Here is a 22246-nt window from a genome sequence, read left to right on the forward strand (position 1 = left end):
TCATGACCTGAGCCGAAGGCAGTCGCTTAACCAACTGAGCCACCCAGGCGCCCCCTTTATGGGGCTCTTACGAAGAAACTGAAGCTCAGGAAGGAGCAGGGCAGGGGTCAGAATCCAGGGCTTGTCTCCCTGGCGTCTTCAGGTGAATCAGGTGTCAGCCCTACAGCCCAAAATGAATCCCCCTTCCTCACTCACTGCCCTCCTTGTTCTCAGCGCTCAGTGGGATTTTCCTCGGTCTCCAAGGTCTGAAGCTGGTTTGGAAGACTGGGGAGAAAACAGACGTTTTAAGGTGTCTCCTGGACCAGCCCCTTCTTGGGGTGTTTTTTCTGAGCGGACCTTCTGAAGCTGTTGTTTGCTTCCCTCTGCTGCCCCCTAGAGGCCAAGAGGAGCACAGCGGACCTTGCTTTCCGGGACCAGGGAGGAAGCCCCCCCACTCCCCACCCACCACCACCAAGTTAACACTGCCTGGGGAGAGATCTTGGGGCAAGGGACCTGGGACTCCATAAGTGATTAAGAGCAGAAGTCTGGAACTGAGTATCAATATTTATAAACTCCCTAGTGATGCACAAATATATCACGAATAGTATAAAGCATATATATAAAAACCAGAAAAATTTAAAGGGCATAAAGACTAGATCAACACTACTTTAAATGTTTCTATTTTATTTACTAACAGCATAACAGCCCTTTTGATTTTCACTTAAAGATTCTTAATGGTTTTTTTACTGCTTGCAATGCAACTGCATGTGTTTTGTTTGTCGGTTTTTGAAAAGCATGGGTTAACACCACGTTGTGGTGGGTCAACACCACGTTGTGGTGGGTCAAAGGTCTGGTTTTATGTAAGGTTCTTTCCATACTTGATTTGAGCAGCTGTTAAAGCTGAAAGCAATGTTGAAATTTTGATTTATACAAAGATTGATAAATCCAAATGGAAGAAGGGGCTTGCAGGTTATGCTATCTATGTATTGATACTCACATTTGAGTCCCATTCACAAAATAGGGAACCGTCTTCGGTGAAATTTGGCTAGGATACATCCATCTTCCTTGATGTCCATCACTTAGTCTTGTAGACAAATCAGCAGATTGGTATTTGTGTGTTTTTAGCAAATGGATTCAAGTCTCCCTAAAAGTTTTCTTTTGAAAGATTTTAGAATTGGTTGAAATTTTCTGTTTTCAAGTTCCTAACGCATGCAGACTCGGGGAGTTTTTGAAGGAAACATACTTTGATTGCTTTTAGGCAACAAAAGCTCCTAACAATGGAAGCATTTCCAAACATCTGCTTTCAAAATGCTCTTCCTAACACCTGAGTTCCTCTCAAAAAGCAATTAGTTTCATGCATTGTTTAAAAGTCACCTTCTTCTTGAAAAAGCAGATTGGGTGCATTGTTTTGGGGGGGACAAATAGCTGACAGTCACGTGTCACCCCAAAAGAAGTCAGCTAATGTGGGCACTTGTCTTTTTCATGAAAGAAAAACACGAGATTCACATTCAGTCTCAGCAGCTGTGGAAAGTCATCCTCAGGGTCGCTCCCCATCTCGTAACAAAGGATCACTGAGAAGTCTTCTGTGTAAAGGTCTTGTTTTTAGCAGTAATAATAGAAGTGATAAATACAACGATAGAAAATATTGATTCTGTGCCAGGAGCTATGTAAGCAGGCTCCCATCTATTAACTCATTATACCCACAAGCCATACAATGAGGCAGGCACGGGTCTAGTCCTCTTTGACAGCCAGGGAAACTGAGGCACAGAACGGGGCAGAACTCAGAGAGGTCAACCAAAAAGCATTCTTAGGACATGATTGTTGTGGCTGTGATAGATGATACAGTCAAAAGGGAGACTGTTGGGAGGGCAAGGGGGAGTCCCCAGGGTGAGAACATGGGGACCCTTGAACTTGGGGATCAGAGCTTCCCCCGCCATGCAGGAGACACTGTGGGCTTCTAGCCAACTGAAGCCCAGGCCTGTGCAAGGGATGCCCAAGTCCCACGCTCTCATGGAAGGTGAGGGGTACAGAACTCTCTGGAAAAGAGGGAGCATTCCTGTGCTGCTGAATGCTGCCTTATTTTCCTTGGGTTTATAATCAAGACACATCTTCTGGAGTCTTTTTTCTTTACCACACAATCTGTTAAAAAGTGCAGATGCACGTGCACACACACACACACACACACACACACCTGCCTAACCCTCCTTTCATTGGTTTAGTCTCCCAAGTAAAAGAAAAAGAAAGAGCATCCACTAAAGGCCACACAGAGTACCCAGAGCTTTGCACACATGACCTTGATGGTGCCCTTATATACCCATTTTATAGATAAGAAAACCAAGACTGGAAGAGAAGTGACCTGCCCAAGGTCAATGGCAGAGCTAAGCTTCTACCCCAGGCGTGTGACTCCAAATCCAGTGGCCCAGGATGCCTTAACCTGAAAAGGGCCTCTCCAGGAACCCTCTGAGTGGTCAACTCCATTCTGTGTGTAGGAAGTTTTGGACCAGAAAAGCAATCTATTGTATTAGAAGAGGGTTTCACTGACATCATGAAGTCAGCGAAGCATGGAGGAAAGAATGGAACCCCCTCTTGGGTTAAGGATAATATTGAGAGAAAATCTACCCCTGGCCAGCACCCCCCAGGGTGTACTGTGAACCAAGGATGGGCACGCAAGTGGGTGGATTTGAGCTATAAGTCAAAGGGATTGTAGTAAGTCTTCACACTCAGGAATGTGGGTACTACTGATCTAAAGGGGTCATAATCAATGGGGGAAGGAAGCAGACCAGGTAGTTGTGACCTAGTGTGGCCCCTCCCACGTATACCTGTAGTCTGGCTGCAGGGCAGAGGGACCAGGGCCCTGGGAGAAGGTGGAGCCTGCCTTCTTGGTGGTTTAAGAGAAATACAGTGGAGTTTGGAAGCTACTGTAGCCTTTCTGCCTAGGCTGTTGTTTTGGCTCTGGTACTTATTTCTGTACCGTATTTTTGTGTCATACCTTTTGCCATGTAACTTTGGAGTACTCTTCCACCATGGGCCCACTTCCCCGGCTCTTGACTTTGGATTTGGCCACATGACTTGCCTTGCCAATAGTATAAGGTAGAAATAGTGATGGGCCAGTTCCCAGGCTAGCCCTCAAGGTACCTTGCGTGTTCCCATTTGCCCTCTGTCATTGCCAGGATAAGAACACACCTGAGCTAGGCTAGCTAGCCCCAGGAGGAGGACCTTGACTGACCGCCCCCCAACTGACTTCCAGATGGGTGACTGAACCCAGCCAAGACCAGCAGAGCTCCCTCACTGAGTGCAGCCTAGATCAGTCAACCAACCAACCCACAGGTCCTCATGAATAAACAAGTGTTGCTTTAAGGCACTCACTTGGTGGGGGGGGTCATTTTTTACATAACATTTTGGGAGCAAAAGCTAACCGATACAGTGGACATTTGTGTTCTCATTACTTCACATTTCCAGCCCCCAGCCCTCTCCCTAATGACCTGTGCAAGGCATGTCCTCAAAGATGGAATTACTGGTGGCCCCAGGCATCCAGTGCAGCAAGTCTGGGTCACCAGGAAGATGGGAAGAGGTCAAATGGGGACATCTCCCCATTAGAACTCACAGCTTCTCCAGAAACAAAGTATATAGAATTGACAGAACTGAAAAAGAATGTGGAGAGCAGAAATGGCCAACATATGTCCCAGAGATGTTCATAAAACATGCCTTCATAAAACCATTCCTTTTCGACGGACAAGAGGGAAGAAAGAAAGGGAACTCACAAGGACATCGGTTGCTCTAACTGCTGAGCCTTGGTGTCTTCTCACGACGTGGCATGATGGACAGAAGTGTAGTAGCCCCTGGAGCCAGACCATGTGAGTTTGAATCCCATGGCCGTTTAGTCTTTCAGTGTCTTGGTTTCTTTGTCTGTAAAGTGAGAATAATAGTAGCCTCTGCCTCAGACTTCTTGTGAAAATTACCTGAATAATACAGGAAATGCTTTAAGCCATACTGACGCTACATGAGAGTCTGTTGAGGGGTTCACAATAAGAATATTTGTGGATTCCTGGAAAAATGCAAGAGTTTAATAAACATGGGTTCCTCCCTCTTGGAGTACTGGTCAGCCATTGCTGTGTAAAAAAAATACCCAAAACACAGTCGCTTAAAATAGCAAGAAGCTTTTATTAGTTTGCAGTATCTCTGAGTCAGGAATTTGGGATTGGGTTAGCGGGGTTCTTCTGGCTCAGGTTCTCTCACGGGGCCACTGTCAAGATGTCGGCCAGGGCTACAGTCTCTGAAGGCTTGACTTCCAAGATGGCTGCCCCAAAAGTTCATGCTGGCTGTTGGCAGAAAGCAACAGAGCCCCCCACCCACCCACCGCCATGCTGATCTGTCTATAGTGTGGCTTGAGTGCCCCCACAAGATGGCAGCTGGCTTCCTCAGAGCCAGTGATCTTAGAGAAAATGTGGCAAAAGCTGCAATGTCTTTTATGATCTAGCTTTGGATGTCACAGTTCCATAATATTCAAGGCATTACACAGGTCAATACCAACCAATGTGAGAGAGGACTACTCAGAGATGTGAATAGAAGGTGGGGATCATTAGGGGCCAGTTTGGAGGCTGCGGGCTACCTGATCAACATCCAACACCAGTCCACAGAAGATGTCTTTTATCTTCTTGGAATTGTTCTACCATGCGAGGGCCATTTTGCTTTCTTTCTCCATTCCTTCCTTTCTTCTTTCCTCCCTCTCTCCCTTTCTTTCTTCCTTTTTTTTTCCCCTAAGATTTTATTTATTTGAGAGAGAGAGAGAGAGAGCACAAGCCTGAAGGGAGAGACAGAGGGAGAAGGAGAAGCAGACTCCCTGCTCAATCCCAGGACCCCAGGATCACGACCTGAGCCGAAGGCAGACAGTTAACCGACTGAACCACCCAGGTGCCCCTATTTCTAGTTTTTTGATAGAAACAACATTCTAATGCACACCCCTTAACCTAATTCTTTGTCTATACATGCGCCAATGTCTTAAATGAAAAAAATCTATAAGTACATCCCCTGGATGCTCTTGTGCTACATATGCAGGAAAGTGTGTCATTTAGAGCCGGCTTAAACCATTCAAGGGACACTCATTGGCTTATACAATTGAAAAGCCCAGGGAGGGGTCTTGCTGTAGGTGTGGCTTGATCAAGCAGCTCAAAGATGTCAAGGACTTGGGTCCTCTTCATTCTTCTGGTTTATCTTCCTTGGCATTCACGTCATCCTTCTGCCCTTGGCTCCACATGGAAGTCCCCAGAATGGCTCCCTTGATTCTTGACCTCACATTTTCACAGCACACCAGCTCTTTCTCGGGCAGTGGGGAGGTTCTCTCTCTAGGAAGCCCCAGTACATGGTTCCTGACGCCTCACCATGGACTGGGAGAATGGGATGTTCTGATTGGCTTAAGCCGGTCAGGACGCACCCCTAGAGCTGTGTGTGGCTCAGCCCCCACCCAAACCTCATGGCTGAGACTAAGAGGTGGCTACAGCTGTCATCTAGTTGCATTTGACAAACTTGCAAAACTCAGTGGCATAAAGCAGCAACTGTTTCTCATGATGCTATGGGTTGGAATCTGGGCAACCCTGCTCCTCTCTCCTGCCGTCATGCATGGGTTGCAGTTTTCTGATGGCTCGACCAGGGCTAGGGGGTCAATAATGACCTCACTGGCACACCTGGCAGCTGTCAAGGCGCTGGTTGGGGTATCCCAGCTCTCCTCCCCGGGAGCCCTTCCCCTGGGGTGAAAGCTGCAAGACTTCTGGAGTTCTGCCCCAGGCATGCACTGAGTCCCTTCCATGCATTCTATTGGTCAAACCACCTCAGCCCGGACCTCAGGTGAGGGCAAATAGACCCAATCTCTTGATGGGAGGGGCACGTTACAAAGGGCTGGTAGGTCTGCAGACACTCAGCCACAGGTGATTAGGGCAGAGGCGGGAGTGGGCGGCTCCCTCTGCCCGCAGATGCCCTGAAGACAGCGTTGGTGTCAATCACAGGAATGTTCCCAGGACCGACTCCCAGGGATGATCTCTGAGATCAGGGGGATTACATGTCTCCCTCGCTAAACTGAGTCATGAAACTTTTATTAAGGGATATAGTTTGTCAACGCCAAGAAAACAAGGCAATTCTGGGCAGACTTATTAAGAACAAATCCTTCTCCAGCAGAGCAGGTGCCGAGTCTGATGGGATTGTGAAATGAGACGGTGCAGTCAGGAGGGGTTTGCAGAAGGATCGTCTAGCCTGCTAAGTGCATGCGGAGTGCTTTCCCGGGCCCCGAAGACGCAGGCGCGGAAGGACACCCATTTTCCCAAGGTTTCTTTAATGAAGGGTTGGCTCCTTAGCAAACATGAGCGACAGCTGCTTCCATCAGATATGGGGGTGTGTGCCCGGCCACCTCTCCATCAACCGAGGAGAATCACATGCGACCTTCTCGCTCCAGGAACCTGAACCTCAGTCTCTGGCCCCCTCTGACTAGAGGGACAGGACCCACTGTCCCAGCTGGAGAGAGACCCTCTGAGCCCTTCGTCCTCCACCCAGTGACCACGGCCCAGGGAGCCCTCGCTCAGAAAACTTCAAAGTCACGGACACCCAGACCGGCCATCTCAGAGCTGTGTGCTGTTGGTCAGGCGCCCCTGAACCATCATAAATTGGGTGTGACAATATCCATCCGACATATGGAAAACTCCTGGCATGACTTTTTTTTTAGTTTGAGCCAAGATTGTTTTTTCTCGAGCCAAGTTTTTAATCAGGAGATTTCATAACAAACAACTAACTGGATTCTCCACCTTCTCAGGAACCATCTAAAACTCTGCCAGCACGGGGCCTGGCAGAATTGGCTGGAGCTGAGATGGTCTCCCCACTTTGCCACATTCCCCGCCACTCCCAATTGTCTTACATCAGACCTACTTGGCTCGTTTACACCCCCGACCTAATCCCGGCAGCCGCTGACCGGACTTGCCCACCCCTGGGTTAGACGTTCAGCTCCACTATCCTCAGAGCTGTACCCAGATGATCATCCCAGGATCTGCCCTCATAAGTCCACAGCTCAATGTCCAATCTGTGTAGGGAGTGCTCCTGGCTACCCTCCGCCTCCTCCATCGCATCAGCACAGAGGACCTGGGGACAACCTCCCCAGTCAGTTTGTCGGGCTCCAGAATCCAAATCTATTTTAATCGCTGGGGAGGTGAATGTGCATGTGTCTTCATCATGGTCCCTGGGCTAACTATTTGACTGGAGCCTCCAGCCACCTCCCTGTAAGTGTCTTCAATCCATCAGCAAACACTCATTGAGCACATGTACAGTGGCCACCACACCAAATCCAGCCCACCACCTGTTTGTGCACGACCCACCTGCTAACAAGGTGCTTTTCACATTTTTAAATAGTTGGGGCAACAATCAAAATAATATTTTGTGACACTGGAAAATTCTGTGAAATTCAAATTTTGGCATCCATCAAGTTTTATTAGAACACGGCCCCGTGGCTTCCCTATCGTCTATGGCTGCCTTGTGCTCCATTGGCAGAGTTCGGTTGTGGCGACAGGGACAAGCGGCTCGCAGAGCCTCAAATGTTTGCTGTCTGGCCCTTTCCAGAGAAAGCCTGATGCTCCCTGTTCTGCTGCATTCCAGGCCCTGTTCTGGGTACCGGTGATACAGAGGGGGTCTGGTTTCCCAGGGCTGCCACAACCCATCACCACAAACTGGGCCGCTTCACACAACAAAAATGGACCCTCTCAGTTCTGGAAGCCACAAGTCTGAGATCAAGGGATTGGCAGGACCACACTCCCTCCGGAGGCTCCAGGGGAGGATTCTTCCAGGAAGAATGCTGGCAACGCGAGGAGCAGCTAGGGGTCCCCGTGCGGCTGGAGGCAAGTGAGCAAGACGGGAAGAGAAGGATTATAGTCTTGAGTACCATCAGTTAAGGGGCTGCTGTGTCCAGGTCCTTGGCCACATAGCCAGCAGGACGGACCCCTACTGCAGTTCGGTTCTGTTTATGTACCCATGTCTCGTGGGGACAATCTCAGTTTATCCCTAACTTGGAAACTGTAATGATTGGCCTCCTTCCCTCTTTCATTTTGATAAGTGAACTGCAGTGACTTGTGGGAGGTCACTTAGCCCGTGGGCGGCAGGGCGGTGACCCCGGAGTTACTTCCAGGCCTGGAGCCCCCCACTCCTCACAGCCCTGCTGTGGAGAATCGGGTTTAACAGACTTCACCCAGATTACAGAACTAACAGCAGGAGGCTTGGGAGGAGCTCAGGAGGGGGCTGCCCATTGTGTCCAGCTTTTGACGTTCAGGTCCATTATCACAGAAAACACAATGGGCGCTCTGCTGGGCAAGCCCGTCCTGTGTGATCTGCACCGGGCCAACAGGCCGGCCAGCACCAGCAGACAGTCTCTGAGCCGCTTCCCTGTCCTCTAGTCCTTGTCTGGGGCCCGAGGGTCTAGGCCGCTTTTAGGCTGCCCGAGTTTGGGGTGGGGGCACGGAGGCCTCAGCAAGGGCTGCCAAGGAACTGCAAGACATCAGCTCCCGCCTGGGCAGGGTTGGGGGACCGGGGATCACAGTGTTGTACTCCTGCGGACCTTCCAATATTGTTTAAAATTCATGTCAAAATAATACCATCAAATAATACCTCGTAATACTAACCCCTGCCCCACGGGTCTTCCTTCTGTTCTCTACCATGCCCCGCCAATTCCTGCCTCAGGACCTTTGCACGGCTGTTCCTCCTGCCTAAAGAGCTCTCCTTTGGTCCCCTCCTGAGAGAGCCTCCCCCGCCCCACCCCAACACAACCATCCAGCCAAAGGTGCCCTCTCCTGTGACTGTATGTGTCCCATCACCAACACAATCTCCTTCGCTTGGCACCGCCTGACACAGCCACGTGTGGTTCCTCAGTTGTTCATTTACCGGCTGTTCTGTCCCCTCCCCTGGAACACCAGCTACTGGAGGGCAGGACCAGGCCTGTCGTGCTCACTGTTGAGTCCCGCATGCCTAAGGCAGAGCCTGGGGCGTGGTGGATTCTCACTGGTTGTTAAACGAAGAAATGAAGAAGGGAGGGAGGGAGAGGCCACCAGGCCACTGTCACCCACCTCTTTCCTTACTCCGCCCCCCCAGTAAACGGCGCCCAGGCCTCACCCACAAACCCGATGCAGGGTAGCAGCAGCTCGTCGGGGGCAAGGGGGAGGCAAGCGGGAGAGGAATGGTGAAGAGCCACTTCCAGACGCCGCAAGCCCTTCTCAGCCCAAACTCTGTGAGGCAGCTAGAGAGGGCTGCCGGCCCCACTGCTCGCTGAGATGCTTTGCCTCAGGATGTGGCAGGACACGGTGACCAGGAACACAGGCTCCCATGGCAGGTTCCTCTGTGTTGGGATCCCCGATCCATCACTTGTGTCCTTGGGCCGGTCACTTAACCCCCGCTGACTCAGTTTCCTCAGCTTGCCGGCTGGGTTTGTGGCTGAGCTGGAGGCTCCGCGGGGCCACACCGCTGCCCCTGCCAGCAAGAAGCCTGGGCAGGAGCTTCTTCAGAGCCTGGGGAGGTGAGTAATGCATTTTTATTTTCAGTCCCTCTCCCCCAGAGAGGGGTGGAAGATGGGGGTGTGTATCAGTTACCCAGGGCCATGATAATCCTGTAGGAAAAAGAGCCACAGAACATCAGTGCCCACAACAATGCATGTTTATTTAGTTCAGGAATAGCAGCTCACTGGGGCCGGATGATCTAGAATGAGCCGCCTGGAGAGCTTTGCCGACCTCCCCTGGGCCCACTCATGTGTGTGCAGGGCGCGGCTGACATCCTCCTGCTCTCAGCTCCACCTGCTCACCTGTATGGGGTGGATCCAGGCGGGGTTCAGCAGGGCAGCTCGCTGAGCTCGGCCGGCCCGCTCAGGGGTCTGCCGCGGGCTAGTGTCGGCAAGCTAGGCTGGCCTCGGCTCTTCCCCACGGGCCCTCCACCCCCCTCCTAGGACCAGTGGGGCAGTCCCAGCCGACTCTTCCTGACAATGGCAGATAAGGACACAAGCATGGGGTCTCTGAAGGTCCGGGCTCAGAACTGACCACTGTCACTTTCACTTACCCTGTAAGCCCAAGTAAGTCACAGGGCCAAACCCAGAGTCAAGGGGTGGGAAATAAATTCCTCCTCTTTAGTGGAAGAGATGCAAGCCACCAGGCAAAGGGCAAGCGTGGAGGGGGTGAAGAGCCAGTGCAATGGTGATGTACTGCACAGTGCTTGGCTACTGGAATTTGGGGGTACACTTGGGAACCTGGACATCAGTGGCATTTCTAGCCCAGTGACTTTTGAAGGTGGGAGGCCCATTGCAGGTGTCCAGGCCCCTAGTTGATCTTGATCTGAAGGCACTGCACCTGGTGGGACCAAGGGGAAATCACCTTTTTTTCCCTGGGGCCCTCAAAAAGATAGGCAAGGCCCCCCTTTGTCCCAGCAAAAGTTAGAGGAGGAGATGGCATCAAAGGACCACTCCGGTGACCAGAGAACTGAGGGGTGGTGCAGACTCCTGACCTGGACACAGTGCTGAGGACTGAGCCATGGAGGAGGCCAGCTCAGTGCCCGAGGGATCCTCCACTCCAGACTGACATGGGACCCCATCTGTAGGGACCTCGGTGCCTCCAACCCCGAAGGAGCCGGTAAGCGGGCGAGGGTGGAGGAGGGTGTGGTCGAGCCTGATGCGCCCCTGCAGGTGTGCACACAGCAGCCCTGGGGCCCGGCTCTGGGCTCTGGCTCCTTCAGCATCCCCGGGAGGAACGCGTACTGAGTCTGCTTTGTAGACAAGGGCCCAGCACCAGAGAGCCTAAGTGATTTGGCCAAGGTCACAGAGCTGGGCCGATGGATGTGCGCTTGGATGCCCAAGAAACCAGCCTACATACCCAAGGGAAATAGTATCATTTTGAAATAGTAAATCTATCTAATTCTGTGACTTTAGTATTGTTTTTGTTTCTCTCCCTGTCCCCCTTACCCAGTTTTACTAACTGACTGGTCTAATTGACTTAGAACTGTTTCTATTTTGAATTACTTAGGGGTGGGTGTCGGCACTACGGTGTTTCCAACATTTAGGGTCTGACCCTGCTGTGAGGAAGCAGGAGCATGGGAACTTGAACTCAGATCTGCCCGAGGCTGACTCTCACCTCTTCAGTGAGGTCAGGCAGACCGTGACTCCCACCACCAAGCCCTCAGACACCCCACCTCTCTGGCTGCCCCCAGAGGGGTCGGGACTGGGAGAGAGAAGACAGAGGGTGCCCCCCCCCGCCACGCCGCCTCGACCTGGAAGGCCCAGGCCTGCAGCCTTGCACCGCAGGGCGCCCCCCTGCCTCACCTATGGGGAGGGTCTGTGGGGCGGGTCTGGCCTTAGGAGGCAGGTCTGGCCTTAGGAGGCCTAGGGATCCAGAAATACTTGTGTGGCCACCTAGTGGGTACTGGTCACCTTGCAGCTGCCCATTGCTTTGTGTCTGGGGAAAGTTCTCCCATCAGGAGTCCCGCCCGCCCCCCCGGCCCCCCCAGGCCCCCCCCGGGTCTAGACGGTGATTCTCACATCCCAGCCCCCCTTTTACCAGATATGCCTACATAGGAATCCAACGTGGGAGCGAGTCAAGCCGCTTCCCGGAGCAGAAGGCCAAGCGTGCGTGGTGAAGGACATCAAGACTTCAGAGGCGGGTGGTAGGATGGACTGGCGGCTGGAGTGTAGCCCCTGGTGGTAGAGCTCCAAGCCTGATTAAGGATTCCCTGAGCAGCCTGATGTCCTCACCAAGTCCCGCAGGTAAGCACGGACATATGGCAACAAAGCGCCTTCCCCTACGGAAGTGGATTCCCTTGGTTCTTCCCAGTGTGAGCGGCCGGCCACAAAGCTCCTGTCCCCTCAGGTGTGTGAGTCCTGGACGGACCCCAAAACTCGGCCCCTGGGAGGCTGAAGGAAACTGGGGGATGGAAGGGAGAGAGGGCAGACAGACCAAAGGAGGGGGAAGGGGACAGACCACATGGAGAGAGGACCAGCGGCCACCACCCCCATGACCTTCACCTGTCGTCACGTCCAAGCTGCTGGAGCGAGGACTGGCCAGTGAGCCTCGGACCCCTCGGGAGCCACAGTGGTCGAGCTTTTCATGGGTGTCCCCTGAGGACTTCCTGTGGGTGGCTGCCAGCACGCTGCCGTGGGACCGACCAGCAAGACAGATGTCCATTTGGCTCTTCTCACTGCCAACTCCCTTTTCAACGGCCATGGATTCTCCAGAGTTATCTAGAAGGGCAGTGGGGGTTGGCTCCAGGGGCTGGGGTGGTTGACAGCAGGAGAGAAAGTCCTAAGCCCCCAGGGCTCCTGGGAGGACCAGAGGGGGGCCGCTGAGTCACCTGAGCCAGGGCAGGGGGATGGGGCCAGTTCCCATGATGAGAGAGGAAAGCTGAGGCTCATGAGCAGGGGGACCCCAGCGCTGCCCAGAGCAACAGGCCCCCCAGGGGGAGGGGAAGGGCTGCAGCCCCCACCCCCGGACTGGCGGGGCTGGGAAGGCAGGGGGGGCTGCTCCATACCCACTATAAACAGCCCTGAGGCCTCACTCCTGATCTTCTACCCCGCTGACAGGGGCGGTGGGGGTTGCAGGGGCCAGTGACCGCTTTCATTAATATTCACCTACTTTGTCCTGCAGGAGACTGGTACAGGTCAGGTGTTAACAGATGGGAGCACAGCCTATAGACTCACGGAGCCTCGGATCCAGGATTGAGTCCATTTTGGATATTCAGGCCAGCCCCATCTAAGAGTGGCCTTTTGGTTTCTGGGTCTAAAATCCAAAACAAGGGCTAGAGATGCCTCCTGCAACCCCAGAGACATATAAGCAACACCCCCTTGAAGCCGCCTTGGAAAGAGGAGGGATGAAGGGAAAGGGAGGTCTTCTGAGACAAGACAGTTTTGATGGGGAGTTTGACAAATCCACCATGGACAGCTGTGCAAGTTGTTCACTGTCCAAGAAGGCCTGGCTGAGGGGATAGGTCCCGGCTGAAATTGTGCCCACCCTCCACCCTCCTTGGTACAGAGCTGCACCTGCTCAGAGGAAGAGGTGCCTTTCGGAATTCACATAAAGCCCGTCTAGAGTTTGAACTTTAACTGAACATTTTATCCAGAAGAGCCTGTTTTAAATGTGGAGAGAACGGGTTCTGTTAAATCAGCACATTTTTTTAAAAATACATTTTTCCTGCCACCTGTTTTTCAGAGCAAAATGAGATCAGTTATAGAAGGAGGTACATTTTGTGCACATCTGACTCCGATCAGAGTACAGAGTACATTTTGTCCACCCCCCAGCGCGCGTGTGTGTGCATGCATGCACACACACATACTCACATAAAGCCACGTGGCACATAACAGGATCCCCCCTCCCTTTCTGGAGGCCAGGACTCCTGTGTTATCCATGCTTCATGCCTAGCCCTTGACCCAGTACCTGTCACAGTGAAGACCCTCAGCAAATGTCCAGCGATGAGCAAAAGGACCAGATCATAAATGAAACGCATCCTTGAGCTGAGGGTGAGTCCGACGTGCATTGTCACCGTGAGGGAAACCTACACGGTGGCCCTGGATTCCACAAGCCCGTCCACATAGAAACCCCAAGGACCTTTGCCCTCAGTGGGGCCGGAGTGCCCAGGGCCTCCCCGATGTGCAGCCCCGGGTCCCACCTCACTGTGCGCCAGGAAGCAGGGCCCCTCCTCACGCCCACTGTCTTGACTCTCCACCGCACCCCGAGCAGAGAGAGGGCCCAGAAACGGAAGGGGATGGGATGGGCAGGCACAGTGAATCCAGGACCCACCACGGGGACCCAGACTCCAAGCTCTCAGCTCCCTGTTCTTCCCACAGCTCAGGCGCCACCTGCAAAGTGCCTCAACTCAGGTCTGTCACAAGGCAGAAGACAGAGTAAAGTAGCCATAGTGCCTCTGGCAGGGAACAGAGCAGGATTTGGAGTTCTCCAGACTTGAGCCCTATAGACCTGAAAGTGGACCCCAGCTTCGCCAGTGATGTGCTGTGTGGCCTTGGGCAAGTCACTACCCTCTCTGAACCTCGATTTTCTCATCTGTAAGCGTTTGCTCTGAAGGCAGGAAATCCTTAAGGGGGTGGGTGGGCACCTGCCAAAGGCAAAGCCGGCTGCATCTGGGAGGCAGTGACAGCCTGTCTCCTCCTGCCTCTTCCAGCATGGAGGAGGTGGGAACCATTTTTGGAAATGCCACAACACAGATCATTAACGTAATAAAAGCCCCCAGAGCTTCCTCTGGGCTCCCGGCACCTCCCCAGGCAGGCTCAGCAGCGAAGATTGAGATGGTCTGCACATCTTTCTCTAGAGTCTGAATCACTCCTACTTGAGTGTCCTTCCGAGGCTGGAAGCAAGGTCGCCGCCACTCCTGGGGAGCTTAGGAGTCATCGGCTCCCGCATGGGAACACCGGTGGGGAAGAGGCAGGACGCAGACCTACTGGAGCCTCTGGCCCTCAGGCTCCACCTCTGCAAAATGGGGATTTTGCCTTCCTCAGCAGCTCCAAGAATGACCGTGGTTTACTCTCTTGACTTCAGGGAGAAGACGCACCTTTGGATGAGCCTCTGGCCTCAGGCCGCAGCTAGCTGCAGACACCAATGTGAGTCTGAGAAACTAGGTCCCAGATTAACTGCCCACAACGTCCCAGAGGCCACTTCCACCCAACTGGCCTGCCGTGGCTTAGGCTGAAATAGCCAGAGTGAGCTGGGGGGTGTGTGTGTGCGTGTGTGCAGCGAGTATTGTTTATCTCCAAGGAACACGTATTATTTCTATAATGGGGGGGAACGAAGCTTATTTTTATTTCTTTAAAGATTTATTTATTTGAGAGAGAGAGCACTGGCATGCACGTGAGCAGGAGAGGGGCAAAGGGAGAGGAGAAAGAGAATCCCAAGCAGACTCTGTGCTGAGCACGGACCCAGGGCTCAATCCCACAACCCATGAGATCATGACCTGAGCCGAAACCAAGAGTTGGACGCTTAATCGACTGAGCCACCCCGGCTTATTTTTAAAATCTACCCGTTGCCAAAATGCCCACCGGTGTCTGGCCTATGTTTCACTTAAATAATTTTTCAGCCCAACCCCAGCCCACCCCAGGGAAGGCACCCAACGTGGACTCAGCAAGAGCTCCCAGTGCCCTTCAGGGTCACCGGGGCTCAGAGCCAGCTTGAGGCCTAACCCAGCAGGCCACATGACCGTGCCATCAACCATGCACCTCACCCACTCCAAGGCTGGAGCCAATTAATTAACATGGATTTCTACAGATGTTTCCAATGATGCAAGCAGGGAAGAGCAGAGAAGGGAGCCCTTGAGCTAAAGAAATCCTTCACTGAAGAGCTGTTCACTCGAGGGCTTTTCCCCGAGGAGCCCTGAAAAGTAAGGCTTGGCATTGGGAGCAGACACCGAGGACGTAGCTTCATTATGTTAAAAATTAGAGTGACTCCAGGCTTCCTCGTGTGAGGAGAAACCCATTTGGATGAATCTGGAAAACCCTCAGGCATTCGACATTCTGGGGCACCTGCTGTGGGCCTAGTCCCACCCCTGCCTTCATGTGGGCGGGGCCACCACAGGTGCCATGGGGCAGTCAAGGCGGGTTCAGGGGCGCTCCTGAGGAGGCGGTCAGGGAAGACCTCTGCTTTGCCCCAGAGCGGGTCCCAGAGACGCCCCAGTGCTGTCAGGCCACATCCTCCCACGTGCTCGCCGCACAGGACGCTGCCCGTCATCAGCTGCGTTGTCTCCGGGCTGGTGACCACGGTGGGCCCCTCCGATGAGCCAGGGGGCTGCACCTGAAGCTGAAAGGAAGAGCGTGCTGGGCCTTTGTCTCCTCCCATCGGTGCTGATGCACCAAGCCCCACAGAGCCAGACGCTTTCTCTTCCGGGATGAGGGAGACCCGAAGTCCCCAGCTTACCCCTGCTGCCCCAGGATGCCTGCTGATACCGTCTGCTTTCACTCCAGACGTCCTTGTTTGGAAAGAAAAGCAACACTGATGGGCACCCCAGCCATTTCCCCATCAAAGCTTCATGCCAATTTGGCAATTTGCCAAGTCTCCAGGCAGCTCCAGCCTGCTGGCCCACCTTCAGACGCCATCGTCCCTGTGTCCTCACCCGCTTGCCCACCGGGGAGCTCCTTCACACCCTCCAGGAACCAGCTCAGTGGTCATCACCCTCGGTGAGGCCCCCCTGATCCTCGGCTCTCCATCCATTTCCTGGGCCCCAAACCCCCATCACTGCACTTAGCACACCTGTGGGCATCAACCTAACCTGTCTGTCCGTCTCGTCACGGGCCTGCAAGTCCTGGCAGGCACCAGCTGCCTTATTAGCCTCCAAGTCCTTCACTTGCAACCCAGCACCGGGCTTAGACAGGGATTCGGGAAATGTTTGTTAAATTCACTGCCGTCAATCAGGGTTCCTGTCAAGGCCCCGGGAGTCAACTAGAACCATCAGCACCTCTCTTCTCCCTGGTCCCAGCCTCCCTGTGGAGACGTCACTCGGGGATAACGGTGGCACTCAGAAGTGGGCAGGAGAGTCCCCAAGATCCACAAAAAGCAGGGGCTGATTTGGTCAAATGATCTCAGCGGAGCCTTACAAGCTCAGACATTTTGCAACTCTGAAGTCTGTAACTTAAGCTTCTTCAGAAGAGAAATCAGGCCTAGCAGGATCCATCAGAAGCCTCGAGAACATTTGTGCCGTCACTTCCACATGGAGTACGAGGACCCGTGGAACCATCACACAAGCACGGGGATTCGTGTGCACCGATGCTCACTGCAGCAGCAAACATTTGTAATCAGAAAAACTGTAAACAAAGCATGTCCCTGGAATGCCCTCCGCCATTCAAAATCACGTTTTAGACCAGTAACACGAGGAAACGGTCACAGCACGATAATGAATAAAAGAGCCTGCAAAACAACACGAGCTCAATTTTACAATGAAAAGGAAAAGAAAGAGCAAAACCATACATGTTTGTACGTATTTGCGAAAGAAAATTCACCAAAATATTAACAGTGGTTTTCTCTGAGCAGTAGGATTAGGTGACTTTTTTAGCTTTCTGCATTTTTCACTACAGTATTTTAGTCAGGAATAAAAAAAAAGGCCATGGAAAAGAAAGTCGACTGTCTGTGGCGTGAGGCCGATGGCAGACAAGTAGAGGAAAAGGTTGGAAGTTGGAAGTGTTTCATCAGACCCCTTCCCAGAGCCAGTGCTATGCCTCGGGTGGATGTCACCGATGGGGCCAGACCATCGTGACAGCCTCCCTGCACTCAAAGGTGGCAGGGCAAGCGGCCCACTCGGTGAAAACCTCAGCGTTGTCAGTCCACGGCCAAGACTGACTGAAGGCTTGCAGGGGCCTCTCCCTGGCCCCTCCCTCACAATGCAGACAGTCTCTGGGTTTGTCAAGGACCTGGGAACACACCCAATTCCAGCCACACTCCTTAAGGCCTGCTCTGTGCCAGGCCCTGCAGGGGAGTCGGGGGTGCACACTGTGGACAAGAGGAATGAGTCAGGGGAGCACCAGGGGAGCAGACCCTTTCTGCAGGTCACCCAGCCTCTGCTTGCACACCTCCAAGGACTGGGAGCTCACTACAACTCACACAGCTGGAGCCATGCCCAGCAGTCTAGAAACAAAACTGCTGGGCCCACTTTACTCCCCACGGCCTTTCCCCTACCACCCCAAGTCCTGCTTCAAGTTCCGTCCCAGCTCTCAGGCGACAGATCCCATCCCTCTGCCCCTCCCATCTGCGGGCATTCAAAAAGCCTTTTCACCGGCTCAGGCGTAGACCACACTCGAGCCTTCCCACACAGGCAGGTGACATGGTATTTATAGCCCGAGAATAACTGGATGTTAATTCCTTTCTGCAAAAGAGCGACTGGAGTTTCAATTTCCTCTTCTCTGAACTCTCAAGTGGGGCTAACTGCAGCTGGGAGGCTGTGATTGACACGCGTGTGCACACACACACGGCCCAGGTACCCCCGCCCCTCCCAGCCCCCACAGTGATGCTAATAAAGGCCTCAGAAGCAGAAGCCATCAGCCCCCCCAACACCCTCCTCCTCTCCAGTTCTACCACCAAGCCAGTGGCCACCCTCACTGCAGGTGAGCAAGCCTCTTCCAGCCAGGGCTGGGATCCCACATGACAATCTAGCCTCGTCCAGGGGGGCCTGGCTGGTTCAGTGGAGCGTGCAATGCTTGATCTCAGCATTGTAGGTTCGAGCCCCACACTGGGTGTAGAGATCACTTAAAAATAAAATCTTAAAACAAAACAGAAGAATCTAGCCTAGTCCTGTCAGTCTGGTCACCGGGACCCTCAAGGCAGGAGGAGCTGCTGATGCATCATCCCAGCAACCTCAGGACAAGCACCACTGCCACACACGAATGGCCGACCAGCCCCAGCTCTCATCACACCTGAGAGTGAGCCCCGAGTGCCCTCTCCTGCGCAACCTCTCCTCACACCCGCCACCCACTCAGCCCTCCACCCGGCTGCTGACCTCCAGCGAGACTTCAGTCCACCGATGGGCAATGCCTGGTTGGGTCTCTCAGGAAGGATCCATTCTCTAGGAGGAGGGGTGGCAGACCGCACGTGGGCTCCTCACCCACCCACACTGCTAGGTGAGCCGGGGGCCCTGTGTCTTCCCGCAGCTTAATGGAGCGGCTGTCTAGGAGACCCCGCCCGAGCTGGCCCTCCTCTGCGGTGCTCTCCCAGGGCCCCACCACAGGCCCCGACCTCACTGCCCTGCTCCCCACCAGGATGGCCTTCCACCCGCACATGGCCCCGGGGGGGCGGGGGGGGCTGAGTGGAAAGATGCTCCCTGACCAGTGTTTATATAACAACAACATAAGCGTTTTATTTTTTCATTAAGCTTCTTAGTTTCTTAGTATCACAATGGAATGATGAGAAAACAAGAACAAAAAAACCCACAAGTCTGCAAATCTCTGACGAAGAGCAGAGACTTCAAGGCAATCGGAGGGCAGGGCAGGAGAGGCTTGACAGAAGTGCCAAAACAGTTCCAGCATCAAGTCTCTCCGGGGCCGGCTGGGCCGGGGGCGGAATGGTAAGAAGGTGGCACTGTCATGAGCGGTCCTTGGCGTTTCTGCCTCATGGCTGACGTCCGCGGGCATGGCGCGGACCAGCCCGCAGGATTCCCTGGGGCCTCCCTGGAACCTGGTCGCGCGACCCTCTGCCTGCTCCCGGTGCTCTGCGCACTCCAACCAGTGCTAAGATGCACCCTGCAGCCAGCTCGGCTGGGTGGGCAACAGGAGAGGAGCATGGAGAGGGGTGGGGGGCAGGCACCACTGTCCAGGGTGCGAGAATCCAGGGAGCGGCCGAGGCCTGTCCGGGCGCCGTCCGTGGCAGAGGGCAGAGGGGAGGCGGGTGACAGCCGGAGCGCGCGTCCCCTGGCGGTAAGCAGGCCGTGCTAGAGCTTCACGGTGCCGGGGGGCAGGCTGTCATTGCAGAGTCTGTAGTAACGCAGGTCGTTGACCAGCCTGTGCACATTCTGGGTGAACGAGGGCAGGTCCTGGAAGGCAGGGGCACAGCTGCAGCCCAGCCCCACCCAATACCCCAAATCACCCCCCAATCCTACCCCAGCTACTTCGATCCTGGGGTGGGCCTCAGAGATCTGCAAAAGCTTCACGAAAGTCAGAACATCTACGCCCATCATGCACCACATGACAGCAAAGGCCCTGTGGGAGCCCACCACAGGCCAGCCCCTGCCCCAAGCAATCCAGATGCTAAGTCACTTCAACTTCACCAAGAGCCCACGGTGCAGGTTTTGTTAGTGCCCCCGTGTGAAGGGTGAAAAAAGTGAAGCACAGAGAGATTCTGAAACTTGCCCCAGGTCCCCCAGAAAGAAGGGAAGGAGATCTAGACTGAACTCGCTCGTGAACACAGGTATGTCTGCCAACGTACACCTCTCCTTCATCCCAGCCGGCCGAGCTGTGTCCACAGACTCCTCCCCCACCCCGGGCTCCGGGCAGGCCCTCCCGATCAGGAGGGACACTCCCGCAGGAGCCCACAGGCTGCAGACACCAATGGAGAGGGCCCCTTGCAGTCGGAACCCCCAACTCTACCATAACCCAGTAAGACCAGCCGAGACCTCCTTGTGCTTAGACCGGGATCACTGGGTGCCACACTGCAGCTCCAAATGTAGAGTAACATCAACGGTGCCTGCCACGGAGCCAGTGGGACCCCACGTGGCTGGCAGGGCCACAGCAGTACCTTCTGGAAGCCCGCTGGCAGGGCTCTGCGGTGCGCCTCGGCCCACCCGCCCTTCACCTGGCTAACCTTCTCTCCTCTTCCAACTTACTTCGAAGCCTGCCTCTGCCAAAGAGGCCCCAGCTGGCGAGGCCAGCACCTCTGCTCCTCACTCTCCAAGTGCCCTTGGCTCACCCTGCGTGTGGGCCGTGCACGCTGGCTCCGCAGCCCCAACACCCAGCCAGGAATCCTGCTTCCTGGCTCTAGCATTCCCAAGTTCTCTAACTGCCAGCTCCTGGCTGAGCTTGCTGAGCCTCGGCTCATCTGTGAAATGGGATTAGTAACAGGATCTACACTTTGGAAGGTCGTTGGAAGGCTTCCAAGAGCTGGGGCATGTGAAGTGCTTGGCCCAAGTGTCATCCACAGAGGGCGATGCTGCCTGTCTTCCCAGCAAGGCTCCTTTGAAGCCAGGGAGAGGGACTGGAGCCCCAACACCCCACACAGGGCCCGAGAGCCAGCCAGTGTCAGGTACACGGTAAACAGATGAATGAAGGCACAGGTTCGTATACTTATTTCATCCTCCAGAAAACAAACCAAAGGGGTGTCTTTTAGATCAGTGGCTCCCAAATGCCAAATTCAAATGCCCTGGGGGGGGGGGCAGGACACAAGAGTACGTTTCTGTGTATTTAATAAGCCCCCCAGGTGCACAGATGCAGAACTAGATTTGAAGGCCACCGCTTTCTCAATCAAGACGTCTACTGATAAGGACATCATTAGAAACTGAGGGTTAGATATTAGGACTTGGCCTCAAGAAACAGGAAGGAACACTACCCAAGTGGCTGAAGTGAGGTTCCAGAAGCTCAGGAGAAGACGAGACAGATCCTGGGGAAAGACAGATTCCAAGACAAAGGAAAACAGGGAAAGAGAGAGTCCAAGACAAAGGAAAACAGGAACCGAGTGAGTCTAAGAGAAAACTACCCTGATGCATATCACAGATGAGATAAGCAAGGAGTGAGCAGAATTTGCTCCAGCAAGAGCCCCGTGTAAGTCTGCACACGGAAGTGGGACTGCGGGCCGGCTGCTCCAGCGCAGGAGGCAAGGCAGGGACACCACGAGGATGAGGGAGAAAGGTTTCATTCTGCCGCGTGTCAGGCGGTGAAGGATGAAACGGACTCGTTCCACGGGAAGAGTTCCAGGAAGAGCCTAGCAGGCAAGTGCAGAGACCTAACGGCTGAGAGAGGAAAGAGGGCAGGTGAGTGTCCAGACAGGACACCCCGGGACAGGAGAAGCTGGGGGCCATGGGACCCAGATGCACCGGCCACGATGGCTCTGCGTGCATCCAGCGCCTTCACCACCCCAGCCCCTACCCCATTCCCGCCACGTTCCCTGGGTGGACAGCAGGTCAGCCCATGCTGAACCAGGAGGCCTGGGCAGAGCCCAAGGGCCCATCCCTAACCCTGGGGGGGACTCAGAGACGTGGTTCCTGAGCGCCAGTCTTCCCAGACTGAGAGTTTGGGCTATAGTGGCTCAGGACCCAGGAGGAAACGACGACTGCGCCCAGGGGGATGGGTGTGCTCGATGGGGTGCAGAGGCAATCAGACAGACTGCTGGGGCCGGGGCTGGAGCCCAATGGCTGAGACGAAGAACACACTGGCTGCAGGAGCCCCCACCGTGGGGAGGCGGGGGCCCCCCGCATCCAGCCACAGCACCGAGTTGCTCAGGAGCCACTAGCGGGCACAAACCACACACGGAAGTGGCCTGCCCCTTCTTCCCTGAGCAGGTGCCAGGGTGAGAACCCACGCCTGCCCTCCCCGTAGCCTGGCCTCCCTCTCCTCACCCGATCCATCTTGAAATTCCGCCCCAGCACATTTTTCTGGTTGGCATCCACGCCGTCACAGCTGGTCAGAAACTCTGGGAGGAAGGCTGCAAAGAAGCCGTCAAAGTCCACAGAAGCCATGTTGTAAATGGCAATGCCGATCTCCTCCTGCAGAAGGTCGTGGGACTTGTGAACCAGGACCTGCAGCAGCACGTTCACAAACTGAAACAGCATGGTGGTCCGGAAGATCTTCTGCAGACAGAGAGGCCGG

General features: G+C 54.2%; 1 protein-coding gene across 10 annotated transcripts in view; it reads right to left on the minus strand.

The window, feature by feature from the left end:
* Nucleotides 1–18784: 18784 nt before the first annotated feature.
* Nucleotides 18785–22246, minus strand: part of XPO6 (exportin 6) — a 101667-nt gene continuing 98205 nt past the window's right edge. For 4 of the 10 annotated variants that reach the window (XM_028110177.2, XM_088029059.1, XM_028110178.2 and 1 more), the window contains 2 exons: nucleotides 21997–22227; nucleotides 19495–21390 (listed from right to left, as the gene is read on the minus strand). In XM_028110177.2, coding sequence (XP_027965978.1) covers nucleotides 20947–21390; nucleotides 21997–22227 — 675 coding nt within the window. In that variant the 3' untranslated portion in view covers nucleotides 19495–20946. The other 6 variants (XM_028110184.2, XM_028110186.2, XM_028110185.2 and 3 more) reach the window with 4 other exon arrangements.

The sequence above is a fragment of the Eumetopias jubatus genome, unplaced genomic scaffold (assembly GCF_037043125.1).
Source record: "Eumetopias jubatus isolate StellerSeaLion01/CBP00866 unplaced genomic scaffold, mEumJub1_p1.0 scaffold_12, whole genome shotgun sequence".
NCBI classification, from domain to species: Eukaryota; Metazoa; Chordata; class Mammalia; order Carnivora; family Otariidae; genus Eumetopias; species Eumetopias jubatus.